Source organism: Podarcis cretensis (genome assembly GCF_951804945.1).
Source record: "Podarcis cretensis genome assembly, chromosome: 16".
In the NCBI taxonomy this organism is placed as follows: domain Eukaryota; kingdom Metazoa; phylum Chordata; class Lepidosauria; order Squamata; family Lacertidae; genus Podarcis; species Podarcis cretensis.
In genome coordinates, this window is record NC_137186.1 from 41,040,464 (window position 1) to 41,063,937 (window position 23,474).

Genomic DNA, 23,474 nt, shown 5'->3' on the forward strand with positions numbered 1-23,474 from the left:
AAGAACTGTCACCTACTCCAAGATTCTCTTCCTGGGGGGGAAATACCAACAAATATCAAGTATTTGACATGCAATTTAATGGAGGAGGCATATAACTGTGTGCCTGAGCATGTTATGACATTTCTAACAATTCCTTCTTCCCATTGTCCCTGATTCATTTAATAAAATTATTTGACATACCAAGGTGAAAACTAAATGGCTTGTATTTTAGAAACACGTTTTATTTTTGAAAGTTTTTTTGTTTTAAAAAATAAACTATCAATTTCTGTATTCTTTCAAAAAAATGGAAGAATAAAAATACATAGTGAAAGAAGCGGTACTCCTCAGAATGAGATGGGTGAGCTAGGAGGAACAGGGCTTTCTTGATATTTGCCTCTTTGATGTGAAACTTACTCCCCAAAGATTCATGATTTTTAAGAAGCTGAGGAAAATCAGAGATGGGTATCTCTGTTGCTGCTGAGGATTAGCCACGTTTTGAATGCTGTTAAGCCATGTTTTATTTGTGTACTTCAGATTCCATCCTTCCACCACACCTTAGGTGGCTTAACAGCATTCAAAGTAACTACCCACCAACTAAATATGGATGCAGAGCTTAATAACGAAAACACAGTATAGAAATAACAGAAGAAAAATAGCAAGATAAATGAAGGTGAAAAAGCAGCCAGTAACACGAACAGTTCAGCATCGAAAGGGCAATTGAATCAAGGGTGAATTAACCTCAGATTCACAGGAGCATGGGAAGGGGCCTTGTAATGTGTCAGACCACCTGGCTCATTAGACACTGGCTGTGGCTTCCCAGGGTTTTCAGGTAGGGAATCTCTTCCAGTTTTACCTGGAACCTTCTGCAAGCAAAGCAGCTGCTCTACCATCTGAGCAACAAGCCTTCATCCATAAACGAAACAGTCTTAACCTTTTTCCTAGTGGAGAATGAAAGTAAGAAACCAGGGAGGCCTCTTGTGGGGTGGGAATCCATCAATTAGGGGCCACCTGAAAAAAGCCCCTGTCAACAATGGTCACCCTCCTAATCTCTGATGGGGAAAGAGCTTGGATGAAGCAGCCACATCCACACCATACATTTAATGAACATTCAAAGTATGCGGTTTCCACCCCAAAGAATCCTGGGAACTGTAGTTTGCCCATCACAGAGCCACAATCCACAGTCCCCATAACAAACTACAGTTCCCAGGTTTCTTTGGGGAAATCCATAAACATATGGTGTGGATGTATGTGACCTGGAAGTTCTGCAACTAAAACTCGTATATGTATTTATTTTACAAAAAGTAGTCAAGGTTTTCTTTTATTAGATTTAGACTGCAGCTTGAAGGATCTAACCCATTTTGCCCATGTTGATTATCTGACTTGGGGGAGCTTGGGGAAGTGGGGTGGGGAAAAGAATTAGGATCAAAGGCCCCACTGCCCTGCAGTGGAATTCCAATGCAAATTGTCTTCCCATCCTGCAAAACTCCCACATTTTGACCTTAAGCCTGCCAACAAGCTCTGGTGGGAAAATGCGCCCCCTTTAAAACGGGGCACTGTCCAGGTATGATGGGAATTTTAAAATCCATTTGTAAGCCGCCTTAAGAGACCTTTGGACTATAAGGAAGGTTAGACATTGTAAAATGGATTATTATCCTCAACCAGGAACGGTAGCATAGATAAGCATGTCAGAACAGCAAACAACACAAGAGAGAGGCCAAAGAAAAGGACCTGAGACATATAAGGTTATGGGCATCACACTTCTTTGGATGTTGTGAACTGACTGTGGGATACCTTTATTTCTGGGACTGTGATCCTGGATTCGGGATTCTTGTCCAGCATCTGAATGATCAGATCTTTCAGTTCATCAGAAATGTCTGGCCTGGGTGGGGAGGAAATAGCAATACATGTGGAGGAGTTAGTTTGCTTCCCAAGCACAGGCCTGCTCTCACCATTTCTTTTTGAAACAAACAAATGCACAATAAGTCTCTCGCCCTTAAGGATGGAAAGGCAGGTTTGAAAGTAAGCTGGTCATTCCTGCTGTATAGGAGTCAGACCACTGGTCCCATCTAGTTCAGTATTGTCTACAAGGGACATTCCTAGAACTACCTGGAGGTGCCAGAGATTGAATTTAGGAGCTTCTTCATGCAAAGCTGATGCTCTACCACTGAGCTATGCCCATCTAAATACAAATGAGAACCTCATTTACTGGATATGGGGCGGGGGGAGAGAGAGAATAAAAACAGGGGCTATGTTCCTAGCACTTCCCAAAAATGTCCTTGTGGCCTATTTGCCTCAATCGGCCACCACAACAAGGGTGCCCCACGCAACCAGGGAAGCGGCACCTGAGTTGTGAGGTTCCTCGGCACCATCCCAATCCCTGCTCCCAACTTTTTCTCCTAGGACTTTGCCCTTTTCTCCTGCTTTATCAGTATAACTCTGGGTACAGGGTGGTATATAAATTCAATCAATCAGTCAATAAAATAAAATAAAGCTCCAACTCAAGCATAACTCTTCAGCAAGCCTTCTCCAGCACCTGGAACTTGCTGGCACTGGTGCAGCGCCACCCGCTAACTTGGATGGCTTTAAAACAACTAGACAAATTCATGGAGGAGAAAGTAATTAAAGCCTATCAGCCGTGCTCTGTCTCCATGGTTGGAGGCACCTGAGTGCCAGTCCTGGAAACCAGCCCAAATTTACTGCTGTTGAATATGTCCCATCACCACCCGCCACCCAATGGAGTAACTGTGAGGTACTGAGGGGGCAAGTTGTTGTCTTTCACCCTATATATGTGCCGGGCAAGGGCGGCACACAGAGACTTGTTCCTATCGCACCAAGTCTTGGAATGGCTTGGCAAGCAGCAAAGCACCTCCAAGGTTCCAGGTGGCTTCCAAGAGATTCCTGACCTTCTGCAGGTCCAGAAGGAGAGGTGGGGAGAGCTTGCTAGAATCCAGAACACCCTCACTGGTGAGTGTGTTTGTGGACCCCTGGCTAGGGTAGTCATAAACATAGTGATTCTACATACTCACTGGTCAGGAAATTCCAGCATCTGGCTCTTGATTTTGCTGTGCAAACTCAAAATCCTCTCATCCATAAAAGGGCACTTGGAAGAACAAAAAAACACAATGAGGGATTATAAAGCAACGGCTAACTTGGTCTCCCTGCCTCCTAAGAATGTGATCAATTTATTTTATTTGATTTGTATACTGCCCTTTATCTGTAGATTTCAGGGCAGTTCACAACAAAAAATATTCTCATTCTCCTCCCCCTCTCCCCCTAATGAGCATCTCTCATTACAGACATAAAATCAATTTAGCATGGAAATGTGAGCATGGGGGCAGGACTAGGGATGTCAGATATCCTGCCTACAGTTCCCAGAATTCTTTGGGGAGCAGCCATGACAGGTACACTGGTGGTATAAAGCTTTCATCAAACTTTTGCCTTTCCCCCTACCTTTCCTTCACTATTGTATACCTGTTTTATTCTGGAATTCTGTTTTATTATGTATTATTAAATTTAGGCCAGCCAACAAATAGAACACACACCATAGGGATTTGCAGTTTCTGATTAAGAATGTGACAGAACCCAAATGACTGCCCAGTTTATATTTAGCCACTTTACAGAGAATCAAAATCTCCAAGAGAGTGAGAGGAACACCATTTTGATGTCTCTTTATGAACTAGTGACCACTAGCGAATGTTTGAGTGTCATCTTGGCACCTGCTGGGGAAGCCCAACAGCCCAGCATGGCCTTGTTGATGTGCTTGAGGTCCTGACCGAGATAATACCCTATACTAACACTTTTGCACGTCAGTGAGACTGGCCTGCTCTGAGGTTAAGGTCCCATCTGCATTATAATGCTACTATACCACTTTCCCCCAACTTTCCTTCACTCTCATGTACCTGACGGAGGATTTGATCAGGCAAGTGGCAGAGTGTGTGTATGCGCGTCTATGCGCATGCGTGCAGCTGTTCTCCTATACCATTTCCCCAAATTAACACCCCCACAAAAAAACCCTTCAAACCCTGCCCTTTTGTCTTACAGAGAGAATCATGCAGGTAACAAACCACATGGGAGAGCACAGATTTGCATCTAGGTTTGGTTCCTAATACAGTTGTGTATTTAACAACTTGTCTGGTAGCCATAGGCGACTGGGAATTCCATGGAGGCGAGGAAGTGGGCTGGTGGAGAAGGACCAATTGCTCCGTTCCTCTTCCACAACTCTGCTTGCTTTCTCTGCTGGCCACGGAGAATGGAAAGCCTATCTCTCAGCTTTGACTCTTCTCCTCCAACCCACCTGCTACAAAACACCCCCCCCTTTTTAAAAGTTATTCCGCTAAGAAGACAGTATTCTGCGTTTCCTTGCTTGCTGCAGAAGTGAAGCCTTCCCTCCACCATAGTCACCTTGCGTATGCAGGCCAGTAATAATAATAATAATAATAATAATAATAATAATAATAATAATAATAAATTTTATTTATATCCCGCCCTCCCCAGCCGAAGCCGGGCTCAGGGTGGCTAACAACAATAAAACAGTACAAAAGTACAGCACAAACAACACTCTAAAATCATTCATTATAAAATTAATTAAATTCAAGCCACTGGCCACCATTGGCCAGAGCTCTGCGAAGATTGCCGAAGGAGGGAGTCAGGCTGTGCCCTGGCCAAAGGCCTGGCAGAACACCTCTGTCTTGCAGGCCCTGCGGAAAGATGTCAAGTCCCGCAGGGCCCTAGTCTCTTGGGACAGAGTGTTCCACCAGGTCGGAGCCACAGCTGAAAAAGCCCTGGCTCTAGTTGAGGCCAGCCTAACTTCTCTGTGGCCTGGGACCTTCAAGTTTCTCTGTGGGGCATACCAGTAGCTTCTCAGCAGGTTGGTCAAACTTTGTGCAGACTAGTAACCTGTGTGGGCTTATTAATTATGCTGCCCTACTAACATCTGGATCTTACTCAGCTTTATGACCCCCTGAAAGGGGGGCGGGGCATGCGTCCTGCAACCGAACACTACTTCTGGCCCTGTTTCAAACAAGCAACAACAACAACAAAATGTTTAAAATCCAAAATGTAGGTAAAGAAGCCGCTCATTTACCTGCCCAAAGACGAAACAGTAGAGAGTGATCCCCATAGCCCAAACATCTAAAGCCTTAGGAAGAAGGGACAGGGAGAGAGAGAAAGGCAGAGATTAAACACATGAGCCCTCCAAAAACTCTACATCTGTATTGCTTTTCTATTTTAAAATAACATGGTAAGCTTTTAAGATGAACTGCTGCAGGGGTAGGGAACCTCAGGCCTGGCAGGGGGCAACAGAAATGTGATTCTCTGGGCATTGCTATCTGACCCGCCAGACTCTCCAAATTAGTAGTGTTGGAACCAGAATATCCATAGTGGGGGGGGGGGGTATTTTAATCTATTTGTTAGAGGACCTCCAATACCGATGCCGAGTCTATGATTCCTCCAGGAGTACGACACTTGCTTTTTCCACTCACCCCCCCCCCTCCAATTTTATTCATACGGCAATCTTGCAAGGGAGGTGAATGGACAAGACCATGACCGGATGGAGGTTTCAACGTGGGTTCCCCCCGTCCTAGTTTGACACTCTAACCCAGGAGTTGGGAACCTGTTGCCTTCCAGAGGTTGCTGAGATACAACTTCCACCATCCTTGAGGTTGGGGCTGATGGGAGTTGAAATCCAACATAATCCGGAAGATCATGGCTTCCCCACCCTTGCTCTAACCACTAGGCCATCTTTGCTGTGACTTTGAGTCATTTCAGGCAACTAATTTTTGGTTGGTTCCTTCCAGATAGTACAGAACATGGTTGTCTAAATGAGCATACAAATACACACTCTTCTCTCAACATACCTTTCCAGAAAATATTTTTCTGGTCTCTGATAGGGTCTCGGGTGCCATGAACGCTGGGGTCCCCACGGTGTTGGTTAACAGGGCATCTGTCCCTTTGAATTCGTTGCTCACGCCAAAATCGGCTATTTTGATGTGACCATCTTCCCCAACTAAAAGATTGGAAGGCTTAATATCCCGGTGGATTATCTTTTGGTAGTGCACTGTTGAGAAAGACCAGATGAGACATGAATTTGGCAGAGCATGAAGGCTCAAGGGGTGCAAAGAACCTGCTCCCTTTCTTCAGTTTTGAGGGGTTAATTTGCTCCCTCCCTCTTTCCTCCTCATCCCACTTTCCTTTTGTGTCATGTATTTTAGATTGTAAGCTTTCAGGCAGGATCTGTATCATTTAAACTGGGAGCATATTTGGCTGAAGAGTGAGGTAAAAATGCTCTAAATAATTAAAATAAATAGAACATTGAGGGAGATTTGAGGGCTTAAATGACTATATCCCTAGCCTAGGGGAAAAGAGCTACTGTAGCACAGTGACTAAGTCTGAGATAGTTATGCAGCACTGAAAGGGTGCAACTCTGCACATGGTCAGAAGCACACTGTCGTTTCATTGTTCCTCCTGTCACAGGGCACAACCCCTCAAGCTGAACATAAATTATCTGGGCTTTAGCTCTATTGATTGCAGCCACAAATTAATAGTATTATCATTTATTATTTATTAATTTTCTACACCAGCCTTCACCTGAAGATCACAGGGCAGTTTACAATATAAAAACACAAAAGACATACCATAATAACAAACAAAGACCATAACATGGGTGCCCCCCCTCCCTCGCCCCCAGTATTATTATTTATTAAATGTTCTGTGCCCTTCCCTTCTGTGCCATTTTGCTAAAACATCGCCAAGGGAACTCACAATATTCAATGCCTTTGATCAGGTCTTGGAAATAGAAACGTGCCTGGTCTTCAGTCAGAGGTTTCAGATTGGGGACTTCCATCACAGGCCTGCAAAGGTGAAACACAATTTGGCCCCAAACGCAAGACTTTTGGCAGGTCTGGAGGCCCCAACCTGCAACCAGATAGAGAGTCTGTGGAGGATGAGCCAGACCCTCCGCAGGGCAAGGGCCTTCGGGCAGCAGGTGGGGTCCCCTGGAAGCACTGCAGAGGAACCCCTCAAAGTCTCTGCCTTATTAATCCACGGGGTCACTAGGCTTCTGCGGACTTGGCAGCTGAAATACCAGCCTCTGACCAGAGACGGCACTGAAGTGCAGCACACTGGCAGTCTCCTCCTCTAGCAAGATCCTACGCTGGTGAGTCCCGAGTTCAAGATCCCTTCCCAGCGCCTGAGGGACCCAGAGCTCTTAAATCTGCAGAGCCTCAGGAGCTGGGGGTGGGGCTTCCGAGCATAACTTTTGGAGCAGGCATAGGCAAACTCGGCCCTCCAGATGTTTTGGGACTACAATTCCCATCATCCCTGACCACAGGTCCTGTTAGATAGGGATCATGGGTGTTGTAGTCCCAAAACATCTGGAGGGCCGAGTTTGCCTATGCCTGTTTTGGAGGAACAGACAAATTTACATGTATGAACCCAACCAATTTACATAACCAGTGGGTTTTTTTCCTGTGGGGACGCAGGGGTACACATACCCCTAAACATTTTGTGGATCTTTGTACTTTTGTCCATTTACCTGTACTGTATTTATTTTTCCTGATTTGAACTATAAAATGCTGGTTTTCTTAAGTCAAAATGAGAGTACCCCTAAACATTTTTTTTAAAATAGGAAAAGCACTGTACATAACTAATGTTGTGCCTTCAGATGTTGTGGAACTCTACCTCCCCATGGTCAGAGATGATGGGAGCTGCAGGCCAGGACTTTGTTTTCTCAACACAGGATTCTTGTTACTTTGGCACATAATTTAATACAATTACTTTTTTTATCCATGATTACCATAGCTGTCAACATTTCCCTTTTTTTAAGGGAAAATCCCTTATTCTGAATAGGATTCCTCGCAAGAAAAGGGAAAAGTTGACAGCTATGATGATTACTGTTGTAACAATCATATGAAAACCGCTTTAAGGTGTGCCTTAACTGTGTATACATGCCTTAAATACATAATTTAAATCCATCTTAATTCTGCAGAGTGCACTCCAGCTACAGAGTTCAAGGATGAGAGAAAGGCTTTAGAGGCAGAGTGATTTGGGGAAGGAGAAGGAAATAAGGGAGGGGGGGGAGCTCTTGCAGATAGGAGGCAAGGAAAGTTGAAAAGGAGAGGATAAGGGCGGGGGGCTTCTGTGAGACAGAGGATATGAGGCATCTAATCATAAGCCTGCATTTTTATTAAAGCTTATATGTTTAATCAGGGCTTGTATTTTAAAATGAGCTTAAAGATTTTCAAATGTTCATGCAAGGCAGAAGAGCAGCTGCCTAAGAACCTTGGCAAAATGTTTTTCTCCTAGACAAGGGGGCCCCCTGATTTATAGCAGAAAACAATTCTCAAAGTCGTAAAAAGGGAATTACAGGCTGAGAGCCAAGGTTACACTGACCCTACAAATTAAGGGTTGATAAATAGTAAAATGAGCCATATCTTCTTCCTAAGGTTAAAAAGGCCAAGAGCAAAATTGAAAAGCAACTGGTCTGGCTGGCAGAAAGAGAGCATTTTTGGGAAGTCTTTTCTAAAGCTGTTTCTTTCTTAAACTAAGATCCTTTTAAGATTTCTTTTCCTTTTAAAAGGTTATTTATGTATTAAATATATTAGCTTAAATATAATTATGCAAAGGATTTAAGAAATGCTAGATTCTTATTTCATATAGTTGTAAGAGTTGTAACTATCCTGAAATTAAGTCAGCCACCAGCCCAGCCTCCTGTCAGACAGGAGACGCCATCGAGCACTCCTGATATATGGTTGTCAGGCCTTTTGTTTAGAAACCTTCAAATGAAGGAGATCTCTCAATGTTGATGTGAACTCAAAATCCTTGACATATGTTTAAGATAAAAATTCAAGATTAACCATCTGTTTTGGAAGGCAATAGGGCAAGGAGGGCAAGAGGTGAGCTGGTAATTAAGATTCCTTGTTGAGACACATGTAAGATATATTACTACTTATTTGTCATTTATAGATAGAATAATATATAGCTTTTTGATTACCATAAAAGGACAGAAGGAAATGGGTGTATCTTTTGTGATTGGTTCTAGCAAACAGCCAATAGGAATTTCAACCAGGCTGATTGGACAGAGGCAGCCACAGGAGGAGCAAGGGGGCTGGATTAAGGAAATATAAGTGCTGGCCAGAATGGCAGGAGGCCAGGCCAGAGCTTGGTAACCATATACCACTGTGCCTCATATTTATTTGTCTGACAAATAAATTATTATTTTAATTTCTCTATTGCTGTGTTGAATATTTCATTCCAGCTAAGTGTTAACCACAAGCAGGGTGCTACAGATAGACTGCAAGACTGCAAAGTCCTTGGAGCAGCAAACTGCCTCCCCCCCCCCCCCCCGCAGTGCTTCTCGCTTGCTCTGCAATACACCCTGTATCTCAATGAACTGTATAAATTAATAAACAATCATAATCTTACCCTTTCTTCACAAGTTCAAACACTGAAACACAAAAGAGACCGGTTATTAGTTATGAGGAGAGAATACTACCAGGAGAGAACAACCCCTGCCTTTTAAATCATTAACTCTCCAGGCAGCAAAATGGCAGCAGAATATCAAATTTTAAATACAGCATCAAAAAGAAAGACTTCCATTCTGAGAGCTTATGAGGTCATGGCTGATCAGTGTCTGGAGAGGAGGCTAAATAAGGCTCAGTTCACACCTAGTACCAAATCAGGGTCTGGTGCTATCAGCAGTAGCCCTTTGCATGCATCCTGCTCTCCTCTCACAAACTTACTTAACGCAATACCTCCTGGCAGGTAGCAAAGCCAAAGTTTACCATTACATTGAAATGATTGTGTGTCCTTTGCAAACCAGGACCACAGGCCTGTTAAACTGTAGTTTGCAATTGTCCTGCAAACCCTGCTTGCAAATCAGTTCAGATGCAATGATAAAACTATGGTTTACCATAAACCAGACAGTAACTAATGAAGCAGTGTATATACAAGGGTTGGGATGTGGCATTATATATAAACCATGGGTAGGGAAAATGTGGCGCTCCAGATGATGCTGGAGTGCAACTCCCATCATCCCTGACCATTGCCCACGCAGCAGAGGCTGATGGGAGTTGTAGTCCAGCATCATTTAGGGGGACACAGAGTCCCCATCCTTTATATTAATCAATCTTAGGTTGCCCCGAGTTTCTTGAAGGAATAACTGGATGTAAGTAATATACACATTTTTTGTTTCTGTTACAAGTTGAAAATTATAAAGATGAGGAATTCACTTAAACTGGTGACCAAGTCGAACAATTGTAGTCAAAAACATCTGGAGGGCACCAAGTTGGCGAAGACTGCCCTGGAAGGATGGTCCAAACAATCAGTTATGCTTTTTAAAAAATTAATTTTTATAAAGCCTTTGATTTTTTTAAAAAACTAACTTGAAACAAACACCAGATGGAGCACAGAGGGAGAAAATACTGAACTGCTGTCCAAGATCTATTTTAGACTCTCTTGCATCTGGAAGTGGCCACTTGTGTAGGCAGCGCATCGAACATCTTTGAGTACTACAGACAAGGATGGGCAATTCTTAACATCAAGTCCCACTCAGTGCTTAGACAAAGAGGAGCGGGAAGAAAATGGAGGGTTGCAGCAAACAAGTGTGTATTTTACTCCCCACCCTCCCCCCAAGACTGCACGTGTTTACAGCACAGGAGCACATTCACAGACACATGTATAGGGCTGTTGTTAGTCCATTAGAGAATCTTTAGTTTAGCTTTGAAAATGGAGCTGGCAAAAACTGGAATAATAGAATTGTCAAGTTGCAAGGAACCCAAAGAGCTCAACCCCCTGCAATGCATTATTAGTGTGCAAAACAATTTACTATCCTCCTGTGAGGTTGGCCACTGGTTTCTGTGTCTTGCATTAAAGCATAGGGTTGTGGTTCTAAGCAGGCTTTTATTTTATTTGTCTTCTACCAAGAAGAACAGAGCGATCTACCCCTCCTCTACTATCTCTCTGTATTTTTGTTTTTTTAAGATATGACATTTACTGTATTTGTCCAATCAACTGCGGGAAAAATTAAAAAGCTAGCATTGTCCACCACATGGGATACTGTTGTGAACACCTAAGATGCACACCGCAAGAATCACATATCACTTCTGGCCAAATGACACCTCGGTCCTTGCACAATCTTCAATCATTCCAAACATCTTGAAGATGGAAGGCGATTGATTTGAGATAAAGCAGCCATGGCTTATCTTTCCTCAACTTGGCCTGCAGTGCTGGTTATTTTATTGGACTGGGCTATATGCCATATTCTGTTTATCCAACCCTGGACTGTAACACCTGCCTGGCGTTCCCAGTGCTGCTGAGCCATTTCCATCTGAGCGGCCATAAAAGTAGGAAGGTTATTTGACCCTTAGAAAACACCTGCCTTTCTGCGCCAAGGGGAAAGAAAATACAGCAGATGTATCTCATCTGGGATGAGAAATCTGGAGGCGATGTCAGATACAGCTTTAATTTTGATCCTGGCCATGGAGAAAGGGGCTTTCCTTCCTCTCCATCTAGCACAGAAACAAAGTGGAAATGGGTAGCTCCATCCTGCTTCCTCTGCCAGCTCTCTCATTGGGATTCCTGGTCGCCAATGGCAACCAGGTGAGTGGTTCAATACAAGGCTGCTCTAGACTTCACCAGCTATCTCAGGTACGTTTTAAGTGCTTTTGTGTCATTGAGGCTGCTTGCCTCTGCACTGTCCTGCACAGACTGGAAGTGAAGGAGCCTCTTTCGGAGGTGCATAGCAAAACGGATGGGAAGAGGAGTTGGTTACCCATGTACAGGTGGTCTTCACTGGGGTCATCTAGCACCTGTCAGAGAGAGGGGGGAGGGAGAGAGAAAACAAGTGAGGTACAGAGTATGCATCTAGATTCCCATAACTAGCTTACTTTAAAAACAGCAATGCAGTATACCCTGATAGATTAAGGTTATTGATGTCCCATAATTCTTTTTTTAAAAAAAAATATTTTTATTAAACAATCCAAGTTACCAATCCAAATGGTTAGTTACATTATTTCCCCCCTTTTCATCCCCCCTCCCCATCCCTCCCTCTCCCTCCCTCCCGAGACTTCCCTCAGCTCCCTTCTCTGATTTGTTTGCACTTATTATTCTCTGCATGTTAAAAATTGTACGTATCATTACCTTATCTGTCATATATTCTATTAATAAATTTGTGTATGTTTATTCAAAACCTGCCAAGGAGTCCAAGTTGTTTTGTTGTTTCTTAAAATAATTTGTAAAAAGTTCCCAATCTTCTTTGAAGTCACGATTGTCCTTCTCACGTAATTTGTATGTCAACTTGGCCAGTTCTGCATAAGGGGGGGTGGGGGGTGGAGGTATTCTTGCCCTGAATTCCTGCTTCAGTTTGATTAATCAAAATGGCTGGCCCCTTCTGCTGATGACTAACTCTGCCTCCTCCCTTACGCCAGGAACCGCACTGACATTTCTGATGCAATAGCATTCTCACCTCCACTAACTTCACTACGTTTGGGTGGTCAAGTTTTTTCAAGATGGCGATTTCTTGGTAGACCTGCTCAATGGGTCCTTTGGGTTGGCAGAAGCCTTCCAGAGGGGGCTTGGCACCACGAGGAGGAGGACGGCCTGTGGAAGACAATAAAGAAACGCATGGAGGGTTGGAGGGTGAGGAGGGCTGGCACATGTGGGGTGCTGTTAAAAGGCTAGGGGCTGGATGTTTTTATATAGTTGATTTCTAGCCCACTGATTCCCAAGGCGGGTTACAAAAGACAAAAACCCAGGGCACAAAACAGGACCAACAAATCTGTGTAAGCCGGAAGAGCAGTTAAGGAAGTCAAAATAGAACAACAGTCAGCACAATCTCTAGATCTATCTTTATAACCCAGTTACTTCATCCTTCTGCAAGTATGCTAATTCTATCAACATCCAACAAAAAACATAATGAAATAGCTGTGGTTTCAGTTGGCTCCAAAAGGCAAAGAAAATCGGTGCCAAAGAGGGCATTGCAGAAGAATGGCACCACCATAGCAAAGGCCCCTCTCCCATGTTACAACATAATGTGTCCCTCCCATTTCTGAAATGCTGAGAAGAGCCTCCCTGAGGAGATATTAAGACGTGGGCAGGCTCTCTTTCAAATATTTCAGTCCCAAGTCATTCAAGGCAGGCGTAGGGAACCTTTTGCCCCTCCAGATGTCGCTGAACAGCAACTCCCACCATCCCTAGCCATGTTTGTTGGGGCTGATGGGGGTTTCAGTCCAGCAACAGCTGGAGGGCCAAAGGATTAGTCATGCTTGGTTTAGGGATTTTTAAGTCACCAGGAGCAAAATGGGGCCCAGAAGCACAGCAGGGAACCATCGCAGATCCTCCCGAATCATGCTTCTGGTGGCCCCATCCTGCACTATTGCAGCTTCTGGACTGTCTTCAAGGGCAGCACCATGTACAGCACATTATAATCAGTGTTGTTGGGTTTTTGGGGGTACTCAGGGGTACTCAGTACAGGCACCTTCTCCTCCCCACAAATGTTAAAAGTGTGGCACTTACTGTAACAACTTCGTGGTGAGGACTAGGGCTGGGCGATATCTGGTAAGGTTTTCAACATTGTGATATATCATTGGGACGCGGGTGGCACTGTGGGTAAAACCTCAGCGCCTAGGACTTGCCGATCGCATGGTCGGCGGTTCGAATCCCCGCGGCGGGATGAGCTCCCGTTGTTCGGTCCCAGCTCCTGCCCACCTAGCAGTTCGAAAGCACCCCTAAGTGAAAGTAGATAAATAGGTACCGCTTTCTAGCGGGAAGGTAAACGGCGTTTCCGTGTGCTGCGCTGGTGCCGGTTCGCCAGAGCAGCTTCGTCACGCTGGCCACGTGATCCCGAAGTGTCTGCGGACAGCGCTGGCTCCCGGCCTATAGAGTGAGATGAGCGCAGAACCCTAGAGTCTGTCAAGACTGGCCCGTATGGGCAGGGGTACCTTTACCTTTACCTAAACATTGTGATATACATATATATCACAACATCTGAAATCAGGGGCTGTGTAGAGGCACTGGCTGCCTTCACGCTTTTTCCCATACTGTGATTTTTGCACAACACACATCATGATTCACAATATATTGCCAGGTCAAAAATTATGAAACGAATATCACGATATGGACTTCAAACTGGTTTTTGACAATATATCACCCAGCCCTAGAGAGTATCAGCATCTTAAAAAAACAAAACACTGACTATAATCATCTCATTCAGAGATTATCAGGGCAGATGAGGCTCATCAAGCTGGGAAGGTAACCCATCTAGGAGAAGGAATACTCTGATGCTAAACCTCCGCTGCCTTGCAGGATATCTTTGGGAGAAGAAAAGGCTCAGGGGTAAACGCTCCACAAATCCAGAGTGTGAGTGTCTAAAGCGGTTGGATGGTGCCTTGTCTGTCTCCTTCTGGCAACTCCTGCAGCCAAGCTGGTGCCAAATATATTTCTCTGCTTTCCTTTGGACCACATCTGCAAGGCCAAGAGGGGGGTCTTGTCGTCTGAGCAGTCCACGACCTCCATGTACACTGCCCAGGCTGACACCCCTGGGAGGTCACTTCAGTGCTGCTAACTCAAGTGTTTTGACTTCACCCCCAAAGGCGCACTCCACTGTTGCTCAAGACAGACGCTAACAAAAGGGAGGCTATGGGGAGCTGCTGTGTACATTGGCCCATCTAGCTTCAAACTGTCTGCACTGACTGACAGCAGCTCTCCAGGTTTTCAACTGTCTCAGCCCTGCCTGGAGATGGAACCTGGGATGATCTGCATGGAAAGGGGGTGATCTACAACTGTACTTCTAGCATAAATACTTGGGAGACGGATCCACCCTTCTCTCACTCATTCACTGTGCTGCCCTTCCCTATCCCAAAGCCTTAGGAAAGGCCGATGCAAGTATTTGGACAGCACATTCTTTTAGTCCTCACTTACGTGGGAATCCCGCTTGCCTCATCAGCTTCTTCTTGGAAAGCACTTTCATTGCCTGCAAGAGAAATCAACACAGGCACACACAATAAGATGACACAGGAAAGGGTCGGTGTGTCACCATTAAAAAGCATTTTGTATTTTTAAACATGGTTTTAGTAAGTTGGCAACCTGAATAAGCAGAAGCGCTAGGGCCAACTTGTCTACTGTACCTGGAAACTTAATAGATTAATATTTCTTAGAGACATTTATGTTTATGAAATATTCACATACAGTGCTTTTAAAACATGTACCAAACCTTTTTATTCTATTCTACCCTCTTAAAGATTAAGTAAAGTTGCATTTTTAATCCAGCGAGATTGAAAACTTTGAGCTTCAGAGCAGTAACAAGTAACAAGAGAGCAACAGGAGCTGAAGAGTTCCTTAAGGACTCCCACTGCCGTCAACTGCCACCCCCCGGCTCAGAGACTGTTACTCACATAGTAGGTGTTGTCATTTTCATTGTATGCCAGCTTCACAACCCCGTAGGAGCCCTACGGAAATGCAAAACAACCGAATCAAAACACACACAAATTGCCTTCCTGCATTGCAAGGGGTGTCACTAGATGACCCTTGGAACCCTCCCACCTCTACAGTTCTATGATTCTGCAGACAAGGCAATCACACCAAGCAAAACACAAGGACTAAAGCTATTACACCAAGCGTATTTTGCATGATGTCATGCCACCCACCTCCCAGGAGTGATTTTGTGACTGTCACCCACAGCACTCTCTCAAAATCTGAAATGTGCTCCCTGGTCCCAGAAGGTTGGTGGCCTCTGAACCAGAGGGCCGAATCTGGATGTTGCTTTATTAGCTTCCCTTTCATAACCTTCATTCTCACACAAATGTGTTGGGCTGGTACAAATTCCAGGTTCAGCCCAAATACAGTGGTGCCTCGCAAGACGAAATTAATCCGTTCCGCGATTCTCTTCGTCTAGCGGTTTTTTTGTCTTGCGAAGCAAGCCCATTGACGGCTTAGCGGCTTAGCGCTATTAGCGGTCTAGCGGCTTTTAGCGATCAGCTGAGAGGCAGCTTATCAGCGGAACAGCTGATAAGCGGCTTAGCGGCTTAGGAAAGGGGGGGGAAAGCGAAAAAAACCGCGGGAACTCGCAAGATTTTTTCGTCTTGCGAAGCAACCCCATAGAGAAATTTGTTTAGCGAAGCGCCTCCAAAACGGAAAACCCTTTCGTCCAGCGGGTTTTCCGTCTTGCGAGGCTTTCGTCTTGCGGGGCACCACTGTACTCACACAATAAATCTGCGTAGATAGAAACAACATAATCACCTTTCCAATTTCATCTTTCAACGTATATTGATTTAGCTGCACACAGTCCTAAAAGAAAAGAGGAAACAAAATGAGCCAAGCACATGCTGAAAATACAAAAGGATGGCATTTACTTCTGATCCATTTCTCTCTTGGGAATGGGAGAAGCCGACGGTTATTAGAAATGGGACCTGCAACAAAATGTTACAGTGTGAAGTAAAGCTGTTCAGGATTCCCTCACTCTCTTCCCACTGCTCTGTTTTCCATTCTGTGCTAAGAACAGTCAGCTGGCATCCTGAGTCAAACTCCTGAGTCAATTTTAAAGTGTCTATCAAGCACTAAACAGTTTGGGACCGATATATGTTGAGGGACCACAGTCGATATCACCACAATCTACAAAATGGGTCCTTCTGACTGTGCCACAACTGACAGAGGCTCATCTGGTCTGGTGGAGGGAAGGCCTTCTCTGTTGTGGTGCCTACCATGCGGAAATTTCTTGGTGTTGAAATCAGGCAGGCACCAGGTATGGGAGCATCCATCATCTATTGAAGATGGAACTGTGCACCCAACCATTCCTTAACTATTCTCACTCTTAGGGTATACCTGAAGGACCGTCTCCAACCCCGTTGTTCATCCCGAACACTGAGGTCCTGCTCCGAGGGCCTTCTGGCAGTTCCCTCACTGCGAGAAGTGAAGTTGCAGGGAACCAGGCAGAGGGCCCTCTGGGCAGACGCCAGGTGGAACACCCTCTCATCAGATGTCAAGGAGATAAGTAACTATACAGCCTTTAGAAGACAACTGAAGGCAGCCCTGTATAGGAAAGTTTTAAAATGTTTAATGTTCTGTTATGTTTTTATATATGTTGGAAGCTGCCGATATATAACAATATATATATATATATATATACAGTGGAACCTTGGTTGTCGAACGTGATTTGTTCCAGAAGACTGTTCGACTTCCAAAACATTCGACAACCGAGGCGCAATTGCCAGTTGGCAAAATTGCCATTGGAAATGGAGAAATGCGCCTCGGAAGCCATTAGACTTCTGAGGCACATTCAAAAACAGAAGCATTCACTTCCGGGTTGTTGGTGTTCGAAAGCCAAAACGTTCGACTTCCAAAGCATTCGACAACTGAGGTTCCACAGTATATTATATATATAATAATTCCCCACCACCACCCTGGGAATTGTAGTTTCCCTACCTTACCAGTGCTACATTTCCCAGAACCCTAAACAAATTATATTTCCCAGGACTTTGGAATTTTTTACTGCTACTTACTCCTTTTTTTTAAACTGAGTACTGTTGACTACTGTTGTGTTTTTATGATGTGAATGACTTTGGCATGTTTCAGGACCCCAGGATTCAGTAGGAAATTGCTGCAGAGGAGGAAAATATTTGCTAAGCCTCTAGTACAGCTGATTGCTTATTAATCTGCTTCGATTACCTCCCTCAAGCAACCTCTTCTCATTCTGCATAAACACATGCCTATGTGCTCATCTAGCCATCTCACGGAAAGGCAGCGCCTCTCAGCATCCTTCTGGATGCTACCCGGACCAGCCAGTCCTTTGTCAGCTGACCTCCCCAGCCTTTGGCTGGTGGAGAGCCTTGCCAAGGCTTGGTGTAAGGTGGGGTAGCCCAACATGCTGGCCCCCAGGGGTTCAGGACTCCAGCTCCCAACAGCCGCAGCTGGCATGGCCAATTCCCAGATCTCTCTGTGGCAAATCCCACAAAATGTTATCGCATTAAATCCACAGAAGCAGAGAAGAGGTAAAAATACACTCAGTGGCTTAAGCTGTACTATTTGGGTAATAAAACATTACTGTAGTTTATTGCCACTTGAAAATCTCCTTCGGTTCCTAGCAATAATATTTGAGTTTTATTACCAGAGAGGGGGTGAAGAGGTGGCAATCTCTCTGGCCGCAAAGGAAGTCCCAAGGCTGATGAAAGACAGATAATGAGGAAACGGAGCCACACAATAGCGGAGGAGGAACACTGAGGCAGTCAAAATTAAACAAGTTGTAAAGAGTCTTCCCTGCCAGCGTTATAAGCATCGACCCTCGAAACGAAAAGCCACCAGCTTTTATTATGTTTTAAGTTTATGGCCTGCCATTCACTCAAGGCAGATCTTGGACACCAGGCAAAGAGGATGTATGCATACAAGGACTTCATCACCACCAGCCATCCTTCTGTTTTTCATGGACACAATTCACCTCTGTTCAAAATGTGGAATAAACAAAGATGATGTGGGATAACCAGCCTTACAGAACCACCATGCTTAAGTCTACTTAATGCATGAAGGGGTTAAGACCAGAGAGTAAGCTGTCCTGCCAGGCTTAGCTTACCTTGGGAGGAACTAGGTAATCAAGCTCCTTGGGAGAAAGGCGATGGCAAAGCTAGACAGCATCTTCAAAAGCAGAGACATCACCTTGCCAACAAAGGTCCGTATAGTAAAAGCCATGGTTTTCCCAGTAGTGATGTATGGAAGTGAGAGCTGGACCATAAAGAAGGCTGATCGCCCAAGAATTGATGCTTTTGAATTCTGGTGCTGGAGGAGACTCTTGAGAGTCCCATGGACTGCAAGAAGATCAAACACATCCATTCTGAAGGAAATCAGCCCTGAGTGCTCACTGGAAGGACAGATCGTGAAGCTGAGGCTCCAATACTTTGGCCACCTCATGAGAAGAGAAGACTCCCTGGAAAAGACTCTGATGTTGGGAAAGATGGAGGGCACAAGGAGAAGGGGACGACAGAGGACGAGATGGTGGGACAGTGTTCTCAAAGCCACAAACATGAGTCTGACCAAACTGCAGGAGGCAGTGGAAGACAGGAGTGCCTGGCGTGCTCTGGTCCAGGGGGTCACGAAGAGTCGGACATGACTAAACGACTAAACAACAACAGGTAATCAAGCTTATTGTCTCCCTGCCAGTCTACCTGAGCTCAGTGTGTGAAGAGGCTAAGCTCTCACAAGCCACTATACCAATAATTGAAGAACTTTCACCACTCTGTAACTAAGCCAATTTTTTTTTTTGCCTGTGCTACTTTTTCTGAACTCTGTATGGAAAAGCACATCAATATGACTTCAGGAGAATTTGTAAGTAAACCATCTTTAACTTAGCAAACCTGGTATTTTTCCATGATAAGGGAAGAGGGAAGTTTTGGAATTCACAAGGGCATATTTTAAAGGTCAAACAGCCTTTATTTCCATCCTTTACTTTGTTGCATATTTTGCAATTTTTAATCTCTGCTGAGGTTCTCACACCAAAGAGTGCTTACCCCAAACAAGGATCTTGGCATCCAGGAATTCTTCCTTTACTTATTATTTTTTCCTTGAACTAAGATGAAAGACTTGGGTCAGGCTCTCCCAAATGGCCCTGCTCCAGATGTTTTGGACTATAACTCCAATCAGCCCCAGCCAGCTGATGGAAGTTGTGGTGCAAAACACCTGGAGGGCAACAGTTTGGGACAGGCTGATGTAGACCCAGGACCTCCTGACCCCTCCCCCTCCTTTCTCCCTTGCCTGCTCAACTAAACTTTCCATGCGCTGCATAAAACATGCAGAGATTCCACGCTGGAAGCTGAGTTGTATTAGCATAAGTGCATCTTCTTTCTCTAATACATAACTGAGAAAGACTGGGCTGGAGGCATCGGTGCTGCCACCCACCTCTGCTTTTAATCAGCTGCTGTTCTCGCCATATATAGCTTTGCAAAGAGCATCTGATTTTCTTCCTCGTTTATCTTCTCCCCACCCACAGCCATTGCCAGCCTCGCACATCCCTTCTGCAACAATAACAGCAGCGAACACAAAACCCAGGGATAATTCATTTGCACGGTGGTTCAGGCAGGTGGGGCCGGTTCTCTGGATCACAGCAGGAAAGGGCAGAATTTGGGGGCTCAAGTCCACCAGGGCCCCCCACTGAAAAGACCTCAGAAGCTGGAAAAAACCTTCAACTAATCTACAGCAACACACAAAGGTTTTGTCCTCCCTTTCACTTTAGACCAGTTTTATTAGACCACAACTGTTATAATCCCTGCATCACTGGCTATGCTGGCTGGCTGGGGATAATGGGAGTTGTAGTCCTAAATATCTGGGATAGCACCAGGTTGGCAAAGGTTGTGCTAATATGATCCCACCCAGCGATGGAGGAAGCCTCTCCAGCACCTGGGGTGGCGTGCCCTTAAAGATGGGATGGGGGGAGAGGCAGCGGGCGGACAGAGTGGAACCTGCGGGCGCCCGAGACGCATGGTTCGGGCACGCTGCAGGTCCAGCAGTGAGTGCTACCCGCCATTTTGTCACTCCCCTCGCTGGGGGCACCCGGGGCAGGCCGCACCTACCGCACCCCCCCTTGCTACGCCCGTGAACCCACCCCATCCATTCAACTCTCATAAGAGTCACTAAAGAAAAGCATCCTAATATATTTGCTCTTTACGGTATCCGGAATGAGAGTGGTGAGGCACTGGAGATCTTCCACTCCCCCTTCATGAGCAGCTTGGCTTCAAATGACCCTCACAGCACCCCGCCCACCATCACAGAGTGCTTTGGGGGGCTGCTGCTGAAAAAGAACATTCTTACTGGGTGCAGTATCAATTCAGACTTAATTAAACAAGGGAGGAATTGTCACCCTCCGACACACCTATGTCAGTGTGGAGGGGCTATCTTGGTACAGACTGAAAGCATAAGAGGAAATATGTTTCTCCCATTTCCCATTTGTTTATGATGGACTTATATTGATCTGTTTTGTGCTACAAGTCTGTGAGAACTCTGCAAGGTGCACTAACGTAACAATGCAAAGAAAGTTCTTGGTTAAGTCTTGAAATCACATGTTCTACATTTCCGAAATCATACCACGAAACATGCACTGAAGCTTTCCGGCCATTCCCAATAACACCTCACGCATACCCTCCAACATTTTTCTGATTAAAATAGGCATGTCCTATTCCATAATAATAATAATAATTTTATTATTTGTACCACGCCCATCTGACAGGGTTGCCCCAGCTACTCTGGGCAGCTTCCAGCATAATAAAACATTAAACATTAAAAAACTTCCCTATACAGGGCCACCTTTGGTTGTCTTCTAAAGCTTATATAGCTACTTATCTCCTTGACTTGGGGGTTGTATAACTCCACACCCTCCAACATTTATCCAATGAAAATAGCGACATCCTAAGGTAAAGCGGGATATTCCAGGATCAAATCAGAAACCAGGATGGCTTCTGTAAATCTGGGACAGTCCATGCAAAATAGGGGCCCTTGGAGGGTCTGCTCACACACACCCTGCAGCTACCACAAAATTCCCTGGAATACTTTGGTGTCATTTACAGAATCACACACCCAGTGTTGAAACTGTCAGAGATCACTTCTCTTACTTGCAATCCTGTGATAGAAACTCGGTGGGATTCTATCGTCGGCCTCCGGGGCAGACGAGGCGAGGAATGCGGAGACGTGACCGGGGAATAAGGAAGAGAAGGATAAATGTAGCGTCCATTAACGCCCTCGCCATTACCAGGAGACTGGACAGACTGCGATCTTTCCTGGAGAGAGAGTTTGCGACTTGAAAGGTTCAGTTTGTTTCGAGGTTCCCTTGTCTCTCGCAAGGGCCCCCCCAGAGCACCCCCAGGAAAAGCCTCCTCTTCGAACCCTCTGGGGTCTTGCGCCACTGGCTGCTCCTCGCAGGGCTCCATGGGCTCCTCATCCTCTTGCTCGTCCCGCCCTCCCTGCGATGGCCTGGAAGCAGGGTCATACTCCGTCACCACCACGAAGGAATCCATCTCGCCCAACTGGGTAGACTTCAGGGCTTGCAAGCAATGCGGAAAGCCAGCAGCCTCCTGCTGCTTGCCAAGCTCATTGTGGGAAACGAGCCTCTCGGCGGTGGCAGGCCTGCTGGAGATGCATGTTGGCATGGTGCGCTGGCCAGCTTCATCCCAGTGGGGCGGCTACATCCATTGTGTGCTGGGTCAAAACAGAAGCAAAACCATTAGCAGGACGGAAGAGGACTCAGCTCCCACGTGACCAGGTGGATTTGCTGGGCAACGCCAGTCTTTGCAAAGAGCAAATGGGGGAGTTTTGGTCCCACAGCAGGTGTGGCAAACCCTCAGGGCCAAGGGCCAAATGTCTGGACTAACCCCAAGCAACACCTCCCCGCACCGTCGCCACACCCCTAACATGTTTTTGCCTGGCTGGAAAGTGTCTTTGAACTCCTACCTGACTGCCTGGAGCATAGTTTCTCTGTGTAGAAACGAGCCTACTGTACAAATGTGACATTTATGTTTGTTGCTGCACCCACTATGGATTCTGGCCCTGCTCACCCACAAGTTCCCAGAAGGTGTCTGTGGCTGCCATTCCTGTCCCATGGGGTCAACCGAGAAAACCACAGCTTGGGATCTTTCCCGAGATGAGGAGGCTGTGTTGTCCGGACGTTTGTGGGTTACAACACTGACCATGCTGTCCGAGGCGGAGGGGAACTGGAAGTCCCCAAAACAAACCTAGGGAGTCTATTCCCTGACCACTTGGGAAATTCAAAAAACGAAGCCAGATTACTCAAGTTGCACAATGTATTTCTACACCACATGCATAATGCTGAAAAATAACTTTGGAAGAACAATCTTATACAGCCTTCGGCCTATATGATGTATGAATGTAAACATTAATGTTCACAAACAATGCATACTTTCACATCAATAAAGGACAAGGAACACAGATAATTGCACAAAAGAATTATATTCTGTCAGGACCAGCCGGGATGTTTTGCTGTCTGGCACAAAAGAGAAAATGGAGCAGCTGCTCCGCCTACACAGGTGAACGATGCGCTCCTTGGAGTCTGGATCTGTTGCCACCTGAGGCAACTGCCTCTCTGAGTCTCATGGGGCAGCCGGCCCTGTCTTCTGCACTGTGCCAACCAGGCATTTCAAGCTATAAAGTCTCTTTCAGTGGCGTACAAGGAAAGAGGGGCCTCCTTGCGTGAGCCTCAAAATGCAAAATCATATTTGTTCTTTCATTTGCATTCCTTTGCACACACAAAAAAGGTGATCACTGCTTTTCTAAAGCACAGCGACCCCGACAGCAATTTGTCCTCAGACTATGCTTGCCTTTATAATACCACCCTGCTCCTCCTGTCTCCAGAGTTACTCCACCCACCTCTGCTGCTCCTATATCTGCATCATGACAATCCCTGCCAGCCTTGTCCCTTTCCTGAAAGCCCAGAACAACTGCTGAGAGGGATGTGTGGAGCTGTCAGTGTCAGTTCCCTCTTAAATTCAGTTCTTCACACTTCTGCAGAAATTTGT

The 23,474-nt window shown here is 45.5% G+C and overlaps 1 protein-coding gene across 10 annotated transcripts in view; it reads right to left on the reverse strand.

The window, feature by feature from the left end:
* The window catches only part of CAMKK2 (calcium/calmodulin dependent protein kinase kinase 2), a 67,831-nt gene that overhangs the window by 28,620 nt on the left and 15,737 nt on the right, over positions 1-23,474 (reverse strand). For all 10 annotated transcript variants that reach the window (XM_079957773.1, XM_079957774.1, XM_079957772.1 and 7 more), the window contains 12 exons: positions 21,558-22,140; positions 16,210-16,257; positions 15,366-15,419; positions 14,893-14,944; positions 12,440-12,573; positions 11,747-11,783; positions 9,400-9,421; positions 6,739-6,827; positions 5,835-6,034; positions 5,063-5,116; positions 3,006-3,079; positions 1,771-1,858 (listed from right to left, as the gene is read on the reverse strand). In XM_079957773.1, the coding sequence (XP_079813899.1) occupies positions 1,771-1,858; positions 3,006-3,079; positions 5,063-5,116; positions 5,835-6,034; positions 6,739-6,827; positions 9,400-9,421; positions 11,747-11,783; positions 12,440-12,573; positions 14,893-14,944; positions 15,366-15,419; positions 16,210-16,257; positions 21,558-22,091 (1,386 nt within the window). In that variant the 5' untranslated portion in view covers positions 22,092-22,140. The remainder of the gene's footprint in view (positions 1-1,770; positions 1,859-3,005; positions 3,080-5,062; positions 5,117-5,834; positions 6,035-6,738; positions 6,828-9,399; positions 9,422-11,746; positions 11,784-12,439; positions 12,574-14,892; positions 14,945-15,365; positions 15,420-16,209; positions 16,258-21,557; positions 22,141-23,474) is intronic.